At 40.6% G+C, this 15,794-nt stretch overlaps 1 protein-coding gene across 4 annotated transcripts in view; it reads left to right on the top strand.

The window, feature by feature from the left end:
• Positions 1–15,794, top strand: part of LOC131793201 (3'-5' exoribonuclease HELZ2-like) — a 29,866-nt gene that overhangs the window by 11,506 nt on the left and 2,566 nt on the right. For 2 of the 4 annotated variants that reach the window (XM_066170654.1, XM_066170651.1), the window contains exons 16-34: positions 231–575; positions 715–890; positions 1,200–1,437; positions 1,715–1,883; positions 1,989–2,199; positions 3,831–3,965; positions 4,219–4,823; positions 5,072–5,513; positions 5,637–6,230; positions 6,480–6,899; positions 7,004–7,079; positions 7,718–11,948; positions 12,072–12,157; positions 12,344–12,487; positions 12,729–12,896; positions 13,167–13,453; positions 13,936–14,274; positions 14,715–14,966; positions 15,256–15,412. In XM_066170654.1, coding sequence (XP_066026751.1) covers positions 231–575; positions 715–890; positions 1,200–1,437; positions 1,715–1,883; positions 1,989–2,199; positions 3,831–3,965; positions 4,219–4,823; positions 5,072–5,513; positions 5,637–6,230; positions 6,480–6,899; positions 7,004–7,079; positions 7,718–11,948; positions 12,072–12,157; positions 12,344–12,487; positions 12,729–12,896; positions 13,167–13,453; positions 13,936–14,274; positions 14,715–14,966; positions 15,256–15,412 — 9,075 coding nt within the window. The remainder of the gene's footprint in view (positions 1–230; positions 576–714; positions 891–1,199; positions 1,438–1,714; positions 1,884–1,988; positions 2,200–3,830; positions 3,966–4,218; positions 4,824–5,071; positions 5,514–5,636; positions 6,231–6,479; positions 6,900–7,003; positions 7,080–7,717; positions 11,949–12,071; positions 12,158–12,343; positions 12,488–12,728; positions 12,897–13,166; positions 13,454–13,935; positions 14,275–14,714; positions 14,967–15,255; positions 15,413–15,794) is intronic. The other 2 variants (XM_066170652.1, XM_066170653.1) reach the window with 2 other exon arrangements.

Below are 15,794 nucleotides of genomic sequence, written 5' to 3' on the forward strand. Positions count from 1 at the left end.
TGTAAGTATCTTACGTCATCGCCACCACCATCAGTTCTTTGCTTGTTGTGTGTAATTGCTTGTCTTCTGTAATTTTGTAAGGTTTCATGGGATATGGGTTGGGAACAAAGTCGCTAGGGCTCGAATAAAGTAATGAATGAGTTTCCTCGAGGTCCCACTACGACATCCATGTTGGTGACATCATCAAGTATCCAGAAATGGTTATGACCCGGACTGTGTTTTAATTGTAGCTGACGATTCTGATGCAAGCAGCGTTTGTAGCATTAGTACCTGCCCTGGTGATTTGGGTTATGCAACGAAGGCCACGTGCCGCCCCAAAATGCCCACTTTTGAGGAAAGTGATCAAGGCTTTGTCAGCGATGTACCGAAATCATCAACGTCTCCGTCATCGAAAGCGAAAGGGAAATCACCAAATAAAGAAACCAGTGGAATCCGGCCAAGACCACCCGGTATTTATACTGCCTACCGTCTGTGCAAGTACTCTGATCGACCAGAACTCTGTTGGCAAGGCAAGCTTTGTACCTACGCGCATAGTGAAGCTGAAAGAAAGGCTTGGGAAGACGACTTCAAAAAAAGTAAGTACCTTCAATCAATTTTTTTCTCCTTACTAGAGTTTTCCTGGAAAAGTCTTGATAACCAACGATTCATTGGGTAGTTGTTTTGTCGGTTTTTGTTTTCACACTCCCAAAAAAATTGAAATCGATGTATTTTTAGGTAAAAGGAAACCAACTGCTAGCAGGAAAAATACTCGAAAGAATAAAGATACTGGGATCACTTCTACTCCATCAAAGGACTTTCGTAAAGCTGTTAGGAGAGAAGAAATAACCACAAAGACAACTCGAGCAGATGAGCGTCCGGTTGCTGTTTCTGACGAGGTTGTTAGTATTATTGTGAGTGCTTATCATTAGTCGAGTCGAGTCCTAAATGATCTTATCGTGTGCTTACGGGGTGGTAGAATATTTCCAAAAGTCACGTCCACCAACATGCAGTTACGTGCGCCGGAAAATATGTCACAAGTTCCTGGATAGCGTCCTCTTTAGCTCAGCAATAAGAATTTTTAGAAGTTCAGTCTGTATGGGGTTTCTATTCCTCACCCGAACTCCAAATATTTGGTCGTTACGTTATGCTCATGACAAAGTAGTTCAAAATGCTTTCGATACATTGGAAAATCATATGTCGCTCCTGTTTTCTTTTTTCAGTCTAAAGACTCTCAAGAGACTGCTGTGACGTCTGACGACTGGATTCTGGTGTCACGGGCGGCGAAAAAATCTTCTAAAGGACAGAAGGATAAAGTTCGTCCTGCCCCATTGAATTTTTATGGTACCTATCGCCTCTGCCGTCACTATCTTGCACGGCAATGGTGTCCTACAGGAGACCACTGCTGTTTTGCACATGGTGAGACCGAGAGAGCTGCATGGGAAGAGGAAAGGAAGAAACGTAGGTCGCTATATAGCCACCATTATTGATTGGACTGACGTTTTTTAAACTCTTGTTGAATTAAAATAACTTTTTCAATCTCTAGGAGTCTCAAGTTTTCAGCGAAGATTACGAAAATTGACCAACCAATGAAAAACAACTGAACTATTCTGTCATAATATTTATAAATGTAAATCAACGTTATTCAGTAGCGCACTTACTGCGTGCTAGCTGGTTCTTCAAAGTCGTTGTAGTATTTTCAACTCACGTGCAACTGGAGGCCTTTTTTGTTTTTCAGGATTTCGTAAACCAACTACGTCCAAAAGTAAGAGCCAAACTGCAAAGAAAAAGAGGAACAAAACAAGTGTCAGCTCTGCACTTAAAGAATGGAGAAAAGAGTTCAGAGGACAATGTCGAGCTCCCTTACGAATTCCTAAAAAAGGCAAACAGTACCTAATGTGCCCTGAGTAAGTCTTTTACCTACGTTATTTATATATCTTCATCATGAATATATTTTTCAATCTCTTTAAGATAGAAATTAGTCAAACTTTTCTCTTCCTAAATGACTTCAGGTGGAGGAAAGGCTCCTGCAAACTTGACAGAAAATGTACGTTAGCACATGGTGAGAAAGAGCTAACAGCTTGGAATGAGCATTTGAAAAAAATGGAGATGAGAATGGAAAGGAAAAAAGAGGAGGAAACGGAAAAAGCAGAGGAAAAAGGTGAAGAATCAATGACCAGCTCAACGATAAATGATGATAAGCGGCCAGCTACTACTTACAAGGTTGGTAAAGATTCATTTAACTCGTGTGTTACTTAATGTTGTTCAATGAGAGTTCTAAGGTGGTAATGTTATATACGGTGTTGGGCGTCCATGAAAATGCCATGAAAAATTTCTTGCCCAAGCATAACATATTAAGGTGGCTCGATAGGGTTTTTTGACTGCGCGAGATCTGGGTCCAACATAGCGCGAGCCATAAAAATGTCGCTAAGCAAAACCATTATGGCGGCCCGATACGACCGCACGATTCATATCATCTATGAAAGAGGTGGTTAAAAAATATATATCCACATTATGGACTCTGAGAATTCCAGCAACGACACATAAAGTATTTCTAGGCCTTTTACGCCTGAAAAAGGCCAACACAACACCCGCGGCGCGTTCGGTCGCTTCGAGAAGACCTCAAAAATAAAGAAAAGAGGGGAGAATCGTTAAGTAAAGGCTACAAAATTTGGTTAGCCAAGCGAAAACTGAATCACTAAGACGGCTGCGAGGAAAAAAGAACCACCCACAAAACGGGCTCTAAAGTCTACAAAACGGGCTCGAAAGTCATCTCGGGTAACCAACCTACGATGATCAGGATATTTACTTTTTTCCGTCCTCGGAAGACAAAAAGTATTGTTTTGATTTTGGCTCTGATTTCCACCAAAAGACGGCAGCTAAAAATCTACAAGTAACTCGAGTGGTTGACATAAAAACACTTGGACAGGAATGGTTACTTTGTAAGAGTGCTCAATATGAGTAATTCTTATTTTTAAAACAATAATAAGCGTGACACTTACTATGAGAATTTTATCTGCCAAAGTGCGGCATTTCGATGATGCTCGCAAGGATTCCTCGAGATGAATCGCTTAAAGGTACGTACCTTATTATCTGGCATGGAGCAACTACAGAATACAGGGCCACTGATGTCCAGAGGGCTTGTGTTCGATGTCCAAGAATTCCGTAAGTCCGAAATAAACATGCCAAATGAATACTTGTTCGTACTCAATTCGAAAGTCTACGCATACTCTGATCCTATCTTAGCGAATTTCTCTTCCATTTCGTAATGTTTTGCGACAAAGAAAATAGGGATCTTTCGAGTAAAATTTATCGCGTTTCCTTCAGTGGAATTTCCTAAGATTTGATGGACCATTAAGCATATTTGTGTCCTTCCTAGTGCCTGTTAATAAAAGAAACTCATAGGACCAAATATGAGATAGAGGAGGAAAACGAAAAATTGCAAATAGCAAGAAAACTGCCTTCGTAGCCCCCATTTTTTTCGGCTTTCAAATGATCGGCAGGAGAAATTTCCCAACTTGTGGAAATTTTGAGATATTTCAGTGCAGAAAATCAAAGGCAAAGCCAAATTATCAGTGGCAAGCGCCTCCCTTCGTGGCGCCTTAGCGTAATAACGAAAATAACTTTCCTAATATTTACTACAGCAAACGATAGTTCGAACCTTGCTCATCCCTTTTTGATGGTTTAAATGACGTAGAGAAGCGAAAACATGAAAAATTTTCTCGAAAAACAATACGCTGGCGCGCGCGCCAATGTATAAGCAAAAACCCTATGGAGCCGCCTTAAGTAGTAAAATCTAATCTTTGAAATCTTATGTTTACGAGCAACTGGATGTTGTTCCGATTTTGTTCTAGGTTGAGGACTTAGTACCTAGTATACCAGGAGTGAATGTATTGTGTGATCCTCCTGATCTCGATGTCACGCTACAGGTACCTCTGAACAGCGAAGAAGAGACTCAATACAGCTGGAATTTGCGCATTCACTATGAGGTTAGACTTAGGAAAAGCTGGACAAAGTGAATTAGATACTAAGTGGATGTTCCTTTCACCGTCTTTACTGAAGCCGCAGGTCAAATTGCACGGTTCGAAAGTACCAATTGTTGTCGAAATGATGAGATTGCTTTATTGCTTCATACTCAGAAGAAAATATCAGTAATTAAAGCATTCCCCATTTCCATCCATTGAAAGGGTCATTGAAGTTTTTGTTTTGAAGTATCAATTTCTTTCTTTCATTTCCCCGTAGTCTAATGTCACTGGCCATCTACGGGACATAGTGCTCTTACCAAATTACCATAAATTCTATACGCTGTCGAGCGTGAAGTTTAGCTGCAAAGTGCCAAACGCGAATGGAACGCAGAGAACTGTGGAAATGTCGGACTCTGAGGAGATTCCTGACCAGTTCCACTACCCGGTTAAATCAAGTCTCCGACACCAGCAAGGTGTTTGTGACGTAGAAATTGCCGTGTCATTTTCTACCTCTATTTTTGGAAACTTTGTGCAATTCCTGGTCCTTGACTTTGGTAGAGAGGCGCATCTTGCTGTGAAAATAACTGTCGAAGTTGGCAGCCAAGAGTTCTTGCAAGAATATAGCGAAGTGAAGTCAAAATTAAAGCCAGATTTACAGTTATGGGATGATGGATCTCGAGAAATTGTGAAGTTCGAGCCTAAACGCTCATCAGTGTTCAACAACGAGCATTTAATAGGAAAGTATGGGTTACCAAGTCATACGGATATTATTCCATGTCCCCTTCTTAATGGATCTCAAGGCTTGAGTAAGGAAAATTACAAAGACGTCATGCATCAGTTGTTATTTGTTGAGGAATTTTACATTCGCAAACAGGTTGCAAGGTAAATTTGATCGACACCTGTTGTCTTTTTGAACTTTTGATTGAAAAATTATGCTGTAAACGCTGTATAATATAAAAGTACTAGACAGACGCTGCATGTCTCTATTCCCTGATTTCTTTGTTTATCTTGTGACTGGAAGATTTAGGCAGGAGTACGTGGTGCACATGTACGAAAAGTTTTAATAAAGTTCACTAGTTTGATAATACTGACACACCTACGAAAGTCTTGCTTTTTTTTTTATGTTGCAGCTACAACATTCAAGGTACAAATCTGCACGCCTCAAAGTTTGTCGTAAAGAGGGATGAGTTGCTATCAGCCCAAGAAGGATGGCTATATGGTTCCTTTCATGTCACACGCCCAATAACACCTGATGATGCAGATGGAAGACTTTTGTTAAGGAATCTTTTCGCAAGCTTTGGATCAGTGCTCATATCACAAAGTCATATCCCAAATTCCATGATTTACGAAGCGTTGGTAGAGTCTGTGGAGGAAAGTCGGGTCATATTAAAGCTTCCTACACGATTCTGCGGAGATCTGGGGCTGAAGGATAGCAGTGAAATAACAGTGAATATTCAGTTTCAAATCAACAGGCTTCCGCTGTGCGAGATGCACGATGCCATTGACAGATTAGGACCACAGCACATACGAATATTGTTTCCGGCCTTTAGCAGGGTCGTTCAAGAGGAGAAGGTAAGCCCTCACCTATGTTGCAATATTAGTGATACAGCGGAACTCTTCAGAAAGAAGAACAGTGAGGCTATAAGCATTAATCAGTTTTCGACATTTATGAAATGTATAATTTGTAATTTTCAGATTCTTCCTCTTCCATGGATTCTTGATCCAAAGTTAAATGAAGATCAAAAGGAAATTATTAGGAGAATTGCAGCGCCATCTTCAGACGCCCCTCCCCTCGTCGTGTTCGGTCCGTTTGGTACAGGGAAAACATTTGCCTTGAATCAGGCCGTGCGGCGAATCGCCGTGAACCGTAACAACCGTGTTCTCATCTGCACTCACTCAAACAGCGCTGCAGACATACACGTAGAACTGCTAGATGAATATCTTAAAGAACAGAATGGTATATCTGCCTCCAGACCTTTACGAATTTACACACCATTGCGTAAACTCTCAACAGTTTCCACCATAGTGAAGGAGTATTGTCTGATCGCAGACAAAGGCGAACCAACAGAGGCCTTTAGACTTCCAGCTCGTGATGATGTGCTATCTCATCGAGTCATAGTGACAACACTGGGAATGTCTCGAGCTCTTTTCGACATGGAGCTCCATCGGGGCTTCTTTTCGCATATATTAATTGATGAGGCAGCCCAGGCATTGGAAACCGAAACTCTCACTCCTATCACTCTCGCAGGGAACGATACCAAAGTGGTTTTCACTGGGGATCACATGCAGGTTTGAAGTTTCTTTCCGATTTGAAATGTCTTTTGAAGAGTTTTTCATCCCAATTTGCTGTACCTTTACTCGATAGTACTACAACCTTACTTTCTTCTAACTTGAAAGTACCTCTTGCTGAATGAACCTCTTACAAAATATATTCGTAAAATCTATAAAATTTTCGGAATAAAATAAACTCGAGGAAGTATCGTGCCATTGTTACTACGTCTTTGTGATCTTATCCTGATTACCTTTAATTTCTTGCAGATGAGCCCTGATGTATTTTCTCCTGAAGCAAAGAATTGGGGATTTCAAACTTCACTACAAGAACGACTATTTTACGAATACAAACAACTTCAAGCGGAGGAAACGTTTGACTCGAATTTAATCTTTTTAACAGAAAATTACAGGTCGAATGAACAGCTTTTACAATTGGCGTCCGACATGTTCTACGGTGGGAAGCTTTCTGCGGGAAGCAACCAGCCTCTGCATCCTTCCTTTGGACCATTCATGTTCTTTTGTGCTCTTGGCAAAGAAGAGATGGAGGCGAACCATTTTTCATTTCGCAATCTGGCTGAAGTAAGCGAAATAGTAAGGCGAGTCCGAGAACTTGCGGATAGCTGGCCTGAGGAATGGGGAGCAAAAGATCTCAAACAAGTTGCAGTGGTATCTTCATATCATTACCAGGTATTAATTGAACCGAAAAAAGTTTCCTTTGTAATAGATGCCCAAGGTTATCACTTACGTAAAACATGTAGCACAACTGAAATACTAGTTTCTTCTTCCAATAGGTGAAAACAATTCGAGATGCACTAAGAAAAAATGGTCTCGGACAAGTTGATGTGGAGACTATAGAAAATGTTCAAGGTAGGCGAACATCGTTTTCCGACAAAGATAGTAATTTTTGTCTTGTCACCGCGCTCGCTTTTTTGGTGACCCACCAAGAGATCTTCGTGGAATATGAGCGCTGGTGACCGGAATCCGAAGGGCTGAGGTTCAATTCCTCATCGGTACCCAAGGTGTTTTCGTTGTCTCCCGTTCATGACGAGACGATAACGCATCTTTCTTCATATCTCCGTGTTGTTGCTAGTTGTTTTTATATTTCTCGTTTAACTCATAGAGAATCCACAAACGGTTCACAACCACTCGGAGGAATATGGGAAGACGACGCTAAAAAATCGGGGCTTTTCCATTGTTCAATGATTGCCGAAGAACCAAAAGTTTGAATTGTTTGAATTTATGTTTGAATTTTTGTCATTTTCTGCTGCGTCTCGCCAGTTTCAGTTCTTCATTGAAACTTCTTGCACGTGCATAGCAATTCTGTGACTCATCACAGAAATAAGGAGCTAACTTATTATAAATTGGTCTTTTAAAGCATACACGTGACTCTCTTTCTTTGAAGCAAAATGTGTAATATATAGTACTCGCGCCTATCCGGATATTGGCAGTTTAATATTTTTGCACTTTGTCTCGCCCATGACTTTTTCCATAATTTTTTTTGATAGGAAAACAATTCCGTGCACTCTTTGTCAGCACAGTTCGAACGTTTCACACATACAAAGAGTTTCATGATTGCGAAGCTAATGGCGATGAAAGACCTTACATGTATTTCCTGTCGGATCCAAAGCTTCTTAACACAGCTCTTACACGTGCCAAATCCCTCATCGTCGTCGTTGGGGATCCATTTTCACTGAGAACTATTGGTGACTGCCAAGCTGTATGGGAGGAGTTTATAGAAAGATGCAGTGACATGGGAAAACTTTTTGGTGTAGAACACAACGATCTCGAAGAAGCCATCTCACAGAGTGGTCTTAACATTAATGCCGCGGTGTTTGTGCCAAGTGGATCTACAGACATTCGAAATTCGGCTCCATCCGGGGATGAGAAAACCAACCGTAAACCTCAGGATGTCAGAAAAACATTCTTCACAAAATCGTCTTTGGCACCATTTCAGAGTCAACTGGATGAAAACAGAGGAAACGAAATTAGTTTCTCAGTCGAGGGTAAGCGTCCAGAAACTGGCGGGAGGAAGAGCACCGTAAATGATCACCCCAACTTAGAGGATAGCGAACCTGAATGGACATCCGAATCAGACGATGCAGGAGACGAATTAACCGAAAGTGACGATCTTGGTAATGCTGATGACTTTGCTGAATATGGGAATGTGGATGAAACTGTTCCTCCAAAGGACATGGATGAGATAATTCTCGCCTTGAAAGCTAAATGTGAAGAGAAAGCACTCAAAAAGAAATCTCAAGACAAGGCAAAGAGCAAAGAAAATGATTTGAAGGTAGATGATGCTGAAAGAAATACCCAATGCTTTGCCGAACGTTTTGATTCTAATACTTCAGGAGACAGGGTTATTCACGAAGATTACAACATAAGAAACAAAGGTGGTATAACAAAGGTCTTCCTTGAGAACATGACATTCAGGTATAGTGAGCGTACAGAGCGGTTAATCCGACCGCCTAAAGTGAAAGAACAAGAAAGCTTTCAGCCGGAGTATGTTGATCGTTTACTACGAGAGCAACCACATCTATACCAGCAATGCAAACTGCGCATTACAAAAGACCGAAGAAGAATAACTTATGGAGAGATTCAAGATAACGAAACTGAAGATGTTTTGATCGAGGGAAATACTCGACAAAGTTTTGATAGAGACACCGTCGTAATTGAACTGACTAACCCGTCTTTCATTGAAGAGCCTGCTCCTCAAGGTTATCGGGAAGGACTGAAAGGAAAAATTGTTTGTACCAAGAACCATGCGATCAATTTGCGTGAACGCCAGTTTGTATGTACAATTGGCAGGGGAAATCCCAAGTTAATGTGCCCGATCAATGGATCGATGACGCCCCTGGCAATCCTGACGGATGAATCCTTTAATGGAATTCCGATTTACAAAAAAATTCCACCAGAATCTGGGGAGAGACCAGTATGTGTAGAAAGATTGCCCCTCAAAGAGGCGCTGAGTGGTAAATATCTCTTTGTTGTGCAGTATTTGCAATGGAAACGCACATTTCCTCACCCACTTGGGATAGTGACTAAAAAGATTCCCCGAGGCCACAATCTTAATTATTCACTCAACATTCTTAATTTTGAGTTTATGGTCAAAGAAAATTTTCCTGATCATGTCGTTTCTGAGACGAAACGACAAGTCTCAAAATGGACGAGAATCCCTGATTATGAAAGGAAAAGCCGCCAGCCCGTTCTAAATGCATTTACTATCGATCCTCCTAGAAGTAGAGCTTTAGATGATGCCCTGACCGTAGAAACTTTGGAAAATGGTACAAAAGTGGGAATTCACATTGCTGATGTGTCTTACTTCGTAAAGCGCGGAAGTAAGGTAGATGTCGAGGCAGAGAAAAGAGGCACCTCTCACTACAAAGGGCATCCTAATGGCGAGGTATTGATGCTTCCGGAAGGATTAAGCTATGATATATGCAGTTTGCTTCCAAACAAAGAGAGGCTTGCTGTTTCCATCTACATAGATTTGGATAGAGATGGTCTTGTCCAAAGAGAAGAACAGCTTAATTTTTGCCGCACAATCGTACGATCACAGTGCCGTCTGTCATATGCTGAGGCTCAAAGAATCATTATGGAAGAACCTATCGAAGCTAGGCCTGAAGTAACATCAGAGATCAGACAAAGTATCAAAACCTTGAGTGATGTGGCCCAGAAGAGGAGGAAAGTGCGTCTTGCTGATGGCTCTTTTTATCATTTTGACTACGCAGACAGAAAAGAAGACCTTGAGGCTCATGAGCTGGTGGAAGAAATGATGATCCTGGCCAACATGTCGGTTGCCAAATATCTCATTGGAAAGAAAGAGAAGCTGCTCCCATTACGAGTTCAACCTCCACCAAAGACGCGCAAATTTAATGCGTGGCGGGAAAGGTTTGGAAATTTTGCCAAGCTCTCTCTCTCACTAAGGAAACACTTGGTCCAAGATTTTGATTGTGTAGAAAATTTTCTTGTGCCGATCTCTACATGGAAGTACATCAGAAAGGCCTGTTGCAAAAGAGACTATAGGAAGTTAAAGCAGTTAATCTGCAATGATAACCTCTATCCACAACTCTCAGTGGCGCGCTCCTCTTTGAATGCTGTCGCAAGGGGGGCCGAAGATGTCAAAGCAGCTGATGTCGCTTTAAATCAGAGACGCCACTGGTCTTTGAACGTGATGGAATACACTCGTTTCACCTCTCCAATCCGGCGTTACCTCGACATTGAAGTTCATCGTTTGTTGCTTGAGGAAGAAGGGAAAGAGCTACAGTCAGAGGATCTTTCTGAGCTAATTCGCCGATGTTCGTTTTTGTCAGAACAGTCGAGCGAGTTTCAGAAAGATTTTGGTCGAGTTCGCTTTGCTTTTGATCTTAAAAGTGCACCTTACAGAACCACCGCAGTCGTTAATGACATCGGGTGGAATTTCATTCAGCTAAAGCTTCTATCTGATGCAGACGAATATTACTCTTCCAATGAGAACAAGGTTAGGGTTAGTGACTTGGGACCGATTGAGCAACCGATAGTGAGTGATTCGTCTTCATGCATTGAACTGAGCTGGAAGTTAAGACTTTACGATGCATCAACTGCAAATATGAAGCGGGCAAGTCGAATGAAGGATCATCAACAAGAACATCTCCGTCAAGACAAAATGAATATTGAAGCTTTTTTGCCTACAGAACTAGACCTCTCAAACGCTGCCCACAACATCCCTGGGTTTCTTTGGTTTAAAGTGTTGGAAGCTGTCAAAGAAGATAACTGTATGAGGTTGAGAAGCTTATTAGAGGAGGTTCACAACCGTATCGAAATTGGAGAGGATAGTGAAGAGAGGCCAATAGTGGCAGAAGGAAACGAATATGATGGTCATGATAACGACGATGAATATTTTTTCGAAAATGATGATGACGGTGATGATCACGAAAGCGACTCTGGGAGTAACAATGAAGACATCGATGATCCAAAAGCCTTTAGTGGCGAAGAAGATATGGTGTTACACTTTATTCACACAAAGCTGACGTTAAAAGTCTCTGACGTAGTTGAGGTACAACTCTCAGCCAACGAAATGGGACCTCTCATGTTACCTGACATTCAGGTCTTTGAATTAGCCCCTAGTGTCCAACTCTGCCTCGAGCACAGAAAGCATACCGATAAGTGTTTTGCAGAAGTTGCATCAGAGAAGGCATCGCTGGCGCGCTATCGAAGTGTAGAGAGGTATATGACCCTATGGAAACCTTTGCTGATAATGGAAGCTGCAACGAAAGCTGTATCAAATGATGACAGTTTGGTTCTGCAAAACATCAAAGTAACATGGAGGATGGATGAGAGAGGCAAACTAGTTGGATCTTTTCAGCTGCAAAAAACATTCGCTGAGACCAGGAATATAGAAATTTTTCGTGGGGACTACGCATGTGTTAGGGTTCCTTATCAAGCTTCCTTATCCAGCAGCTTTTCTGAGATGTTTCCACATCTGACAGACGAACACCATGCAGCATCCTCTGGGTATTCCGCTTTGTACAACAGCGCACACGAGGCAAAAAATGCTGATAACACAAAAAGTTTGACCCGCGAGAGGAAATCAGTGGAACGGTATTTTGTCTGTCACTGCGTCTTCACTAAAGTAGACATTTCTCTCAAATTTACCCTCCAGCTGTTTCAATCGTCAATGAAAACTCCTGAAGGACTCATGAAAGGCGAGACTAGAATTTGCACCGTGGAAGTTATAAAACAAACTATCCCTTGCAGGTACTGTGTGTTTTATTAGTTTGGCAATTAGTAAATGATGTGTTTGAAAGGCCCACCTCACTTATGTTAGTTGGGTTTGTTTGGTTATATTTCTTTTCCAATTCTTTATCCTTTAATTTCCAGACGAATGATCAATACTATAGAAGATCTTCCAAAAGCCACTCCGCTTGCTCATGACATTTGTCTGGGAAGGGCAACCAGATTAGATGGTAATTACTATGCTCATTACACTAGTTTTCATGAAAGGGATTCTGTGTTAGCATTAATGAAATAAGTAAGGCTGACACCAATAATTAATACTATTTGCTTGCAAAGGAGTAAAATAAGTAACATCAAATTTAGTGGACACAGTTTTTTTAATCTGGTAATGATAAATTTTTTTCTTTTATCTGAAGTACTCCATATTCGCTTACCGGATGAAAACCTTTCTATCGCTGACCATGCTGAAGAATGCAGCTTCGAAAGGCTGAACGATCTCCAGGTGCATGCTGTAAAAAAAGCCCTAAGAAACCCCTTCACTCTCATTCAAGGCCCTCCTGGTAAGTCTTTTCGTTAAAAAATGGTGAAAGTGTGGATCGACAAAAAAAAGTCAATCGGAAGACTGTAGTGCTTTTAATTAAATTGTTGTAATTAGCTTTTCATTAGTCTGTGGGCATGAGGTGTTTATGAATTTTGTTAAGCTGTCACCAAAGATCTTATGTTGTGTTGTGGTTGTCATTTGAAAACGTCTAGATCATTAAAAAAAAAATTCTTGAACATGTTAATGTTCTGAATCTTCAGGAACCGGCAAAACTATCACAGGAGTTCACATCGCTTATTGGTTTGCCAGGACTAACAAAGAAAGCACCCCGTTCAATCGAACGACCCCAACCGCTGATATTCCCGACAAAGCTCCTCCTCAGGTCCTTTACTGTGGGCCCTCTAACAAATCTGTGGATGTCGTTGCAGGTGAGGGATAATTTACGTTATATGAAAAAGTGTGTGGTAATTGTTGCGGAGCTTTGCATGCAACAAGCTCATAACAGAGTTTTCTTACTAACAGAAAATTTCCTAAAGCTGAATGGACGTTAACCGTTTGGCTCAGGATTTAACTTTTAACTTTATTAAATCTTTTGATTATTTTTTATGTTTTTTATTTCCTTGCGTTGGGCGTATTACTCATTTAATTTTTTTTGTCTGTTTGATTTTTGTTGGTGTTTTTGTAATCCCTATCTGTAGAGTATTTGTTGAGAATTCAAGGCATTAAGATTATTCGAGCATATGGAAATATGGTTGAGCAAGAAGAATTCCCGATACCAAACCAGGTTAAACCGCCCCGGCCATTTGCCAGCCAAGAGGAGTTGAGAGTACCTGAAATCTTGAGAACTGTTGCATTGCATCACGTGATCAGAGACCGGGAAACCTCACCGTATGCAGGGCAGCTGAAGCACTATGAAAACATTTTCGCTGAAGCGAAGAGGAGAAAGAAGAGAGTAAAGGATGAAATGGTCCAAGTGTATCTCAAGGTTCAGATTATCAAAATAGAGAAACGATACTCTATGACCCTTTCGACGCATTCAAAATGATCCTGTTTTAATGTTTAAAATGTTCAATTTGTGTGCAATTTTGCAATTTTTTAAGGGCTCTGGTGCTGACCTTTAGTTCGCTTAGTTCCTTTTCCTATTTGTTCCAGCGCTTTTTATGATTTCAAAGCAGAGGAAAGTGGTAATTTATTTTATTTAAGCTGGTGCAATGCACAATAACCTGTGTGAAGTGGGGATGAGAAATCTAATTTTGACTTGACCTGACTATTTATAAACACTTTCAATCCTTTTTCGTTATATTTTTATCCTTAAAATGAAAAAAACAAAACCAAAAAACAATCACAATTGTGGACGACCTACGGACAATTTTACCATGTTACTCCAGCGTGGCATTATTTACTTATTGTGTTGCTCATTGATGAAGCAAGTTTAAAACAAATTTTAATGTTTTTGTTCATTTTCAGTTGATAAAGACCGCCGAGGAGTGGGCGATTAGAAGCTCGCATAAAGGAGAATATGTTCAGATTGTTCTTTGCACGTGTTCCGCTGCTGGAAGCAAGAGGATAAAAGAAACATGTAACAATGTGTTTCAATGCATAGTCGACGAGTGTGGCATGTGTCTGGAGCCAGAGACTCTTATTCCAATTGTCTCATCAAAAGCGAAACAGGTGGTACTAATTGGGGATCACAAACAACTTCAACCGATTGTAACAAACAGAGTGGCAAGGTCGCTTGGCCTGAGAACATCAATGTTCGAGCGATTCTCAGAGCATGCATTATTGCTTGAAGAGCAATACAGAATGGTAAATTGGTAGATGTATGTTTAATTGAAATACAAGCTTAGATTTGTAACTGACGGTTAATAAAAGTACAGTTGCCCATTCATTTTCTACTGACCTAATGGATATCGTCCACCACAGGGACTGAGAACATCGAAAGTTACTTCATAGTGAATAGGTAATACAGAAAGGCGAAGTATTTAACAAAATCTAACTGGAAAAAGAAAAAACAAACCAACAAACCAACAAATACTTCCACTCTAACCGCACGGTGCCGCTTTTCAATCCATGCATACGTGTTTGTTTTGATGTATTATATTTTTACTTGGCTGCTCCTTTCAATATATTTGCTTGCTTATGTTTACTTTTTTTGCTTTTGTTTGTGTACGTGTAACCTCGTTTAGAAGCAAACATGTTAACACCCAAACACTTTAATTTTTACTATGTATTCGTTTTCCTCTCAGCACAGAGATATTTGTGAATTTCCGTCTTTCATGTTTTATGAGGACAAACTTAGAACTTCCTCATCGGTTGATGATCGTGACAAAAAGGTGAAGAGGACCAAAGAATTTCTTCATTTCTGGCCTTGCCATAAGGGTAAAGATTACGTACCTCTCGTGTTTTGCCATGTGGCTGGTGAGGAGAGGGAATTAGCAGTGACAACAGAACAAGGAAATCAGCGATCCAAGAGTAACCTTCGAGAAAAAGACAAAGTGGTGAGTTTGAACTCGTTATTAGTCAATTTTTGTTGCCCTTGCTCTTGTTTTCCAGTGATCTGCTATTTCAGAGCAGTGGAATATATGTGGAGCCAGTATAGAAGTATATGCGAGACAAGAAGACCGTCGCCTTCTTAAAAACATCACATTCGTTATCAATCATCAGACACCTTGTAAGATCTTTTTTTTGGCAAAGCAGGGAACTATCGCAAATGTCCAGTTCAGCTCAGTGAACCCAATTTTTTGTCACGGATGATAATGAATTCTAATAGAATTTTTTTTTCTCCAGGTGGAAGTGGTAAGAACACTAGTCCATTCCTGTGGTGTGGGAAGGGATCAAATTGTCGTACTGTCCCCCTACCGTGCTCAGTGTCATGTCATTCGCGAAGGGCTCGCAGATATGGAGCTATCTGATGTTCCTGTTATTTCCATTATCAAAAGTCAAGGTAGGAAGTAGCATTTTGTCAATAGAATCATTTTCTTATTTAGGAGCCATCTTGTGTTATACTGCCCTTCAGTCGATTGTTTTTCTGTTTTAATCAAGAGGAGCTCATAACAACCTACTAATTGGGAAAAAAAGGAAATAAAGGTGTCCTCGTCGGACATATCCAGCAACCTGCACCTTTAATCTAATTCGGCATCTCAATGACTTCATTGAAGCCATTCCAAAGTTCTTATACATGATCTTCTTTGTTTTTCTTACGCACTTTTCGTGCGCTACTCTGTTTTGTTTGTTTTAATCTTCGTTTATATGTTTTTGTTGTTTTGTTCGCTTGTGTATCTATATTAAAGACTTTTAATTAAGATCACGAAACGTTTGGTTATCCA

Source organism: Pocillopora verrucosa, chromosome 8, assembly GCF_036669915.1.
Source record: "Pocillopora verrucosa isolate sample1 chromosome 8, ASM3666991v2, whole genome shotgun sequence".
NCBI classification, from domain to species: Eukaryota; Metazoa; Cnidaria; class Anthozoa; order Scleractinia; family Pocilloporidae; genus Pocillopora; species Pocillopora verrucosa.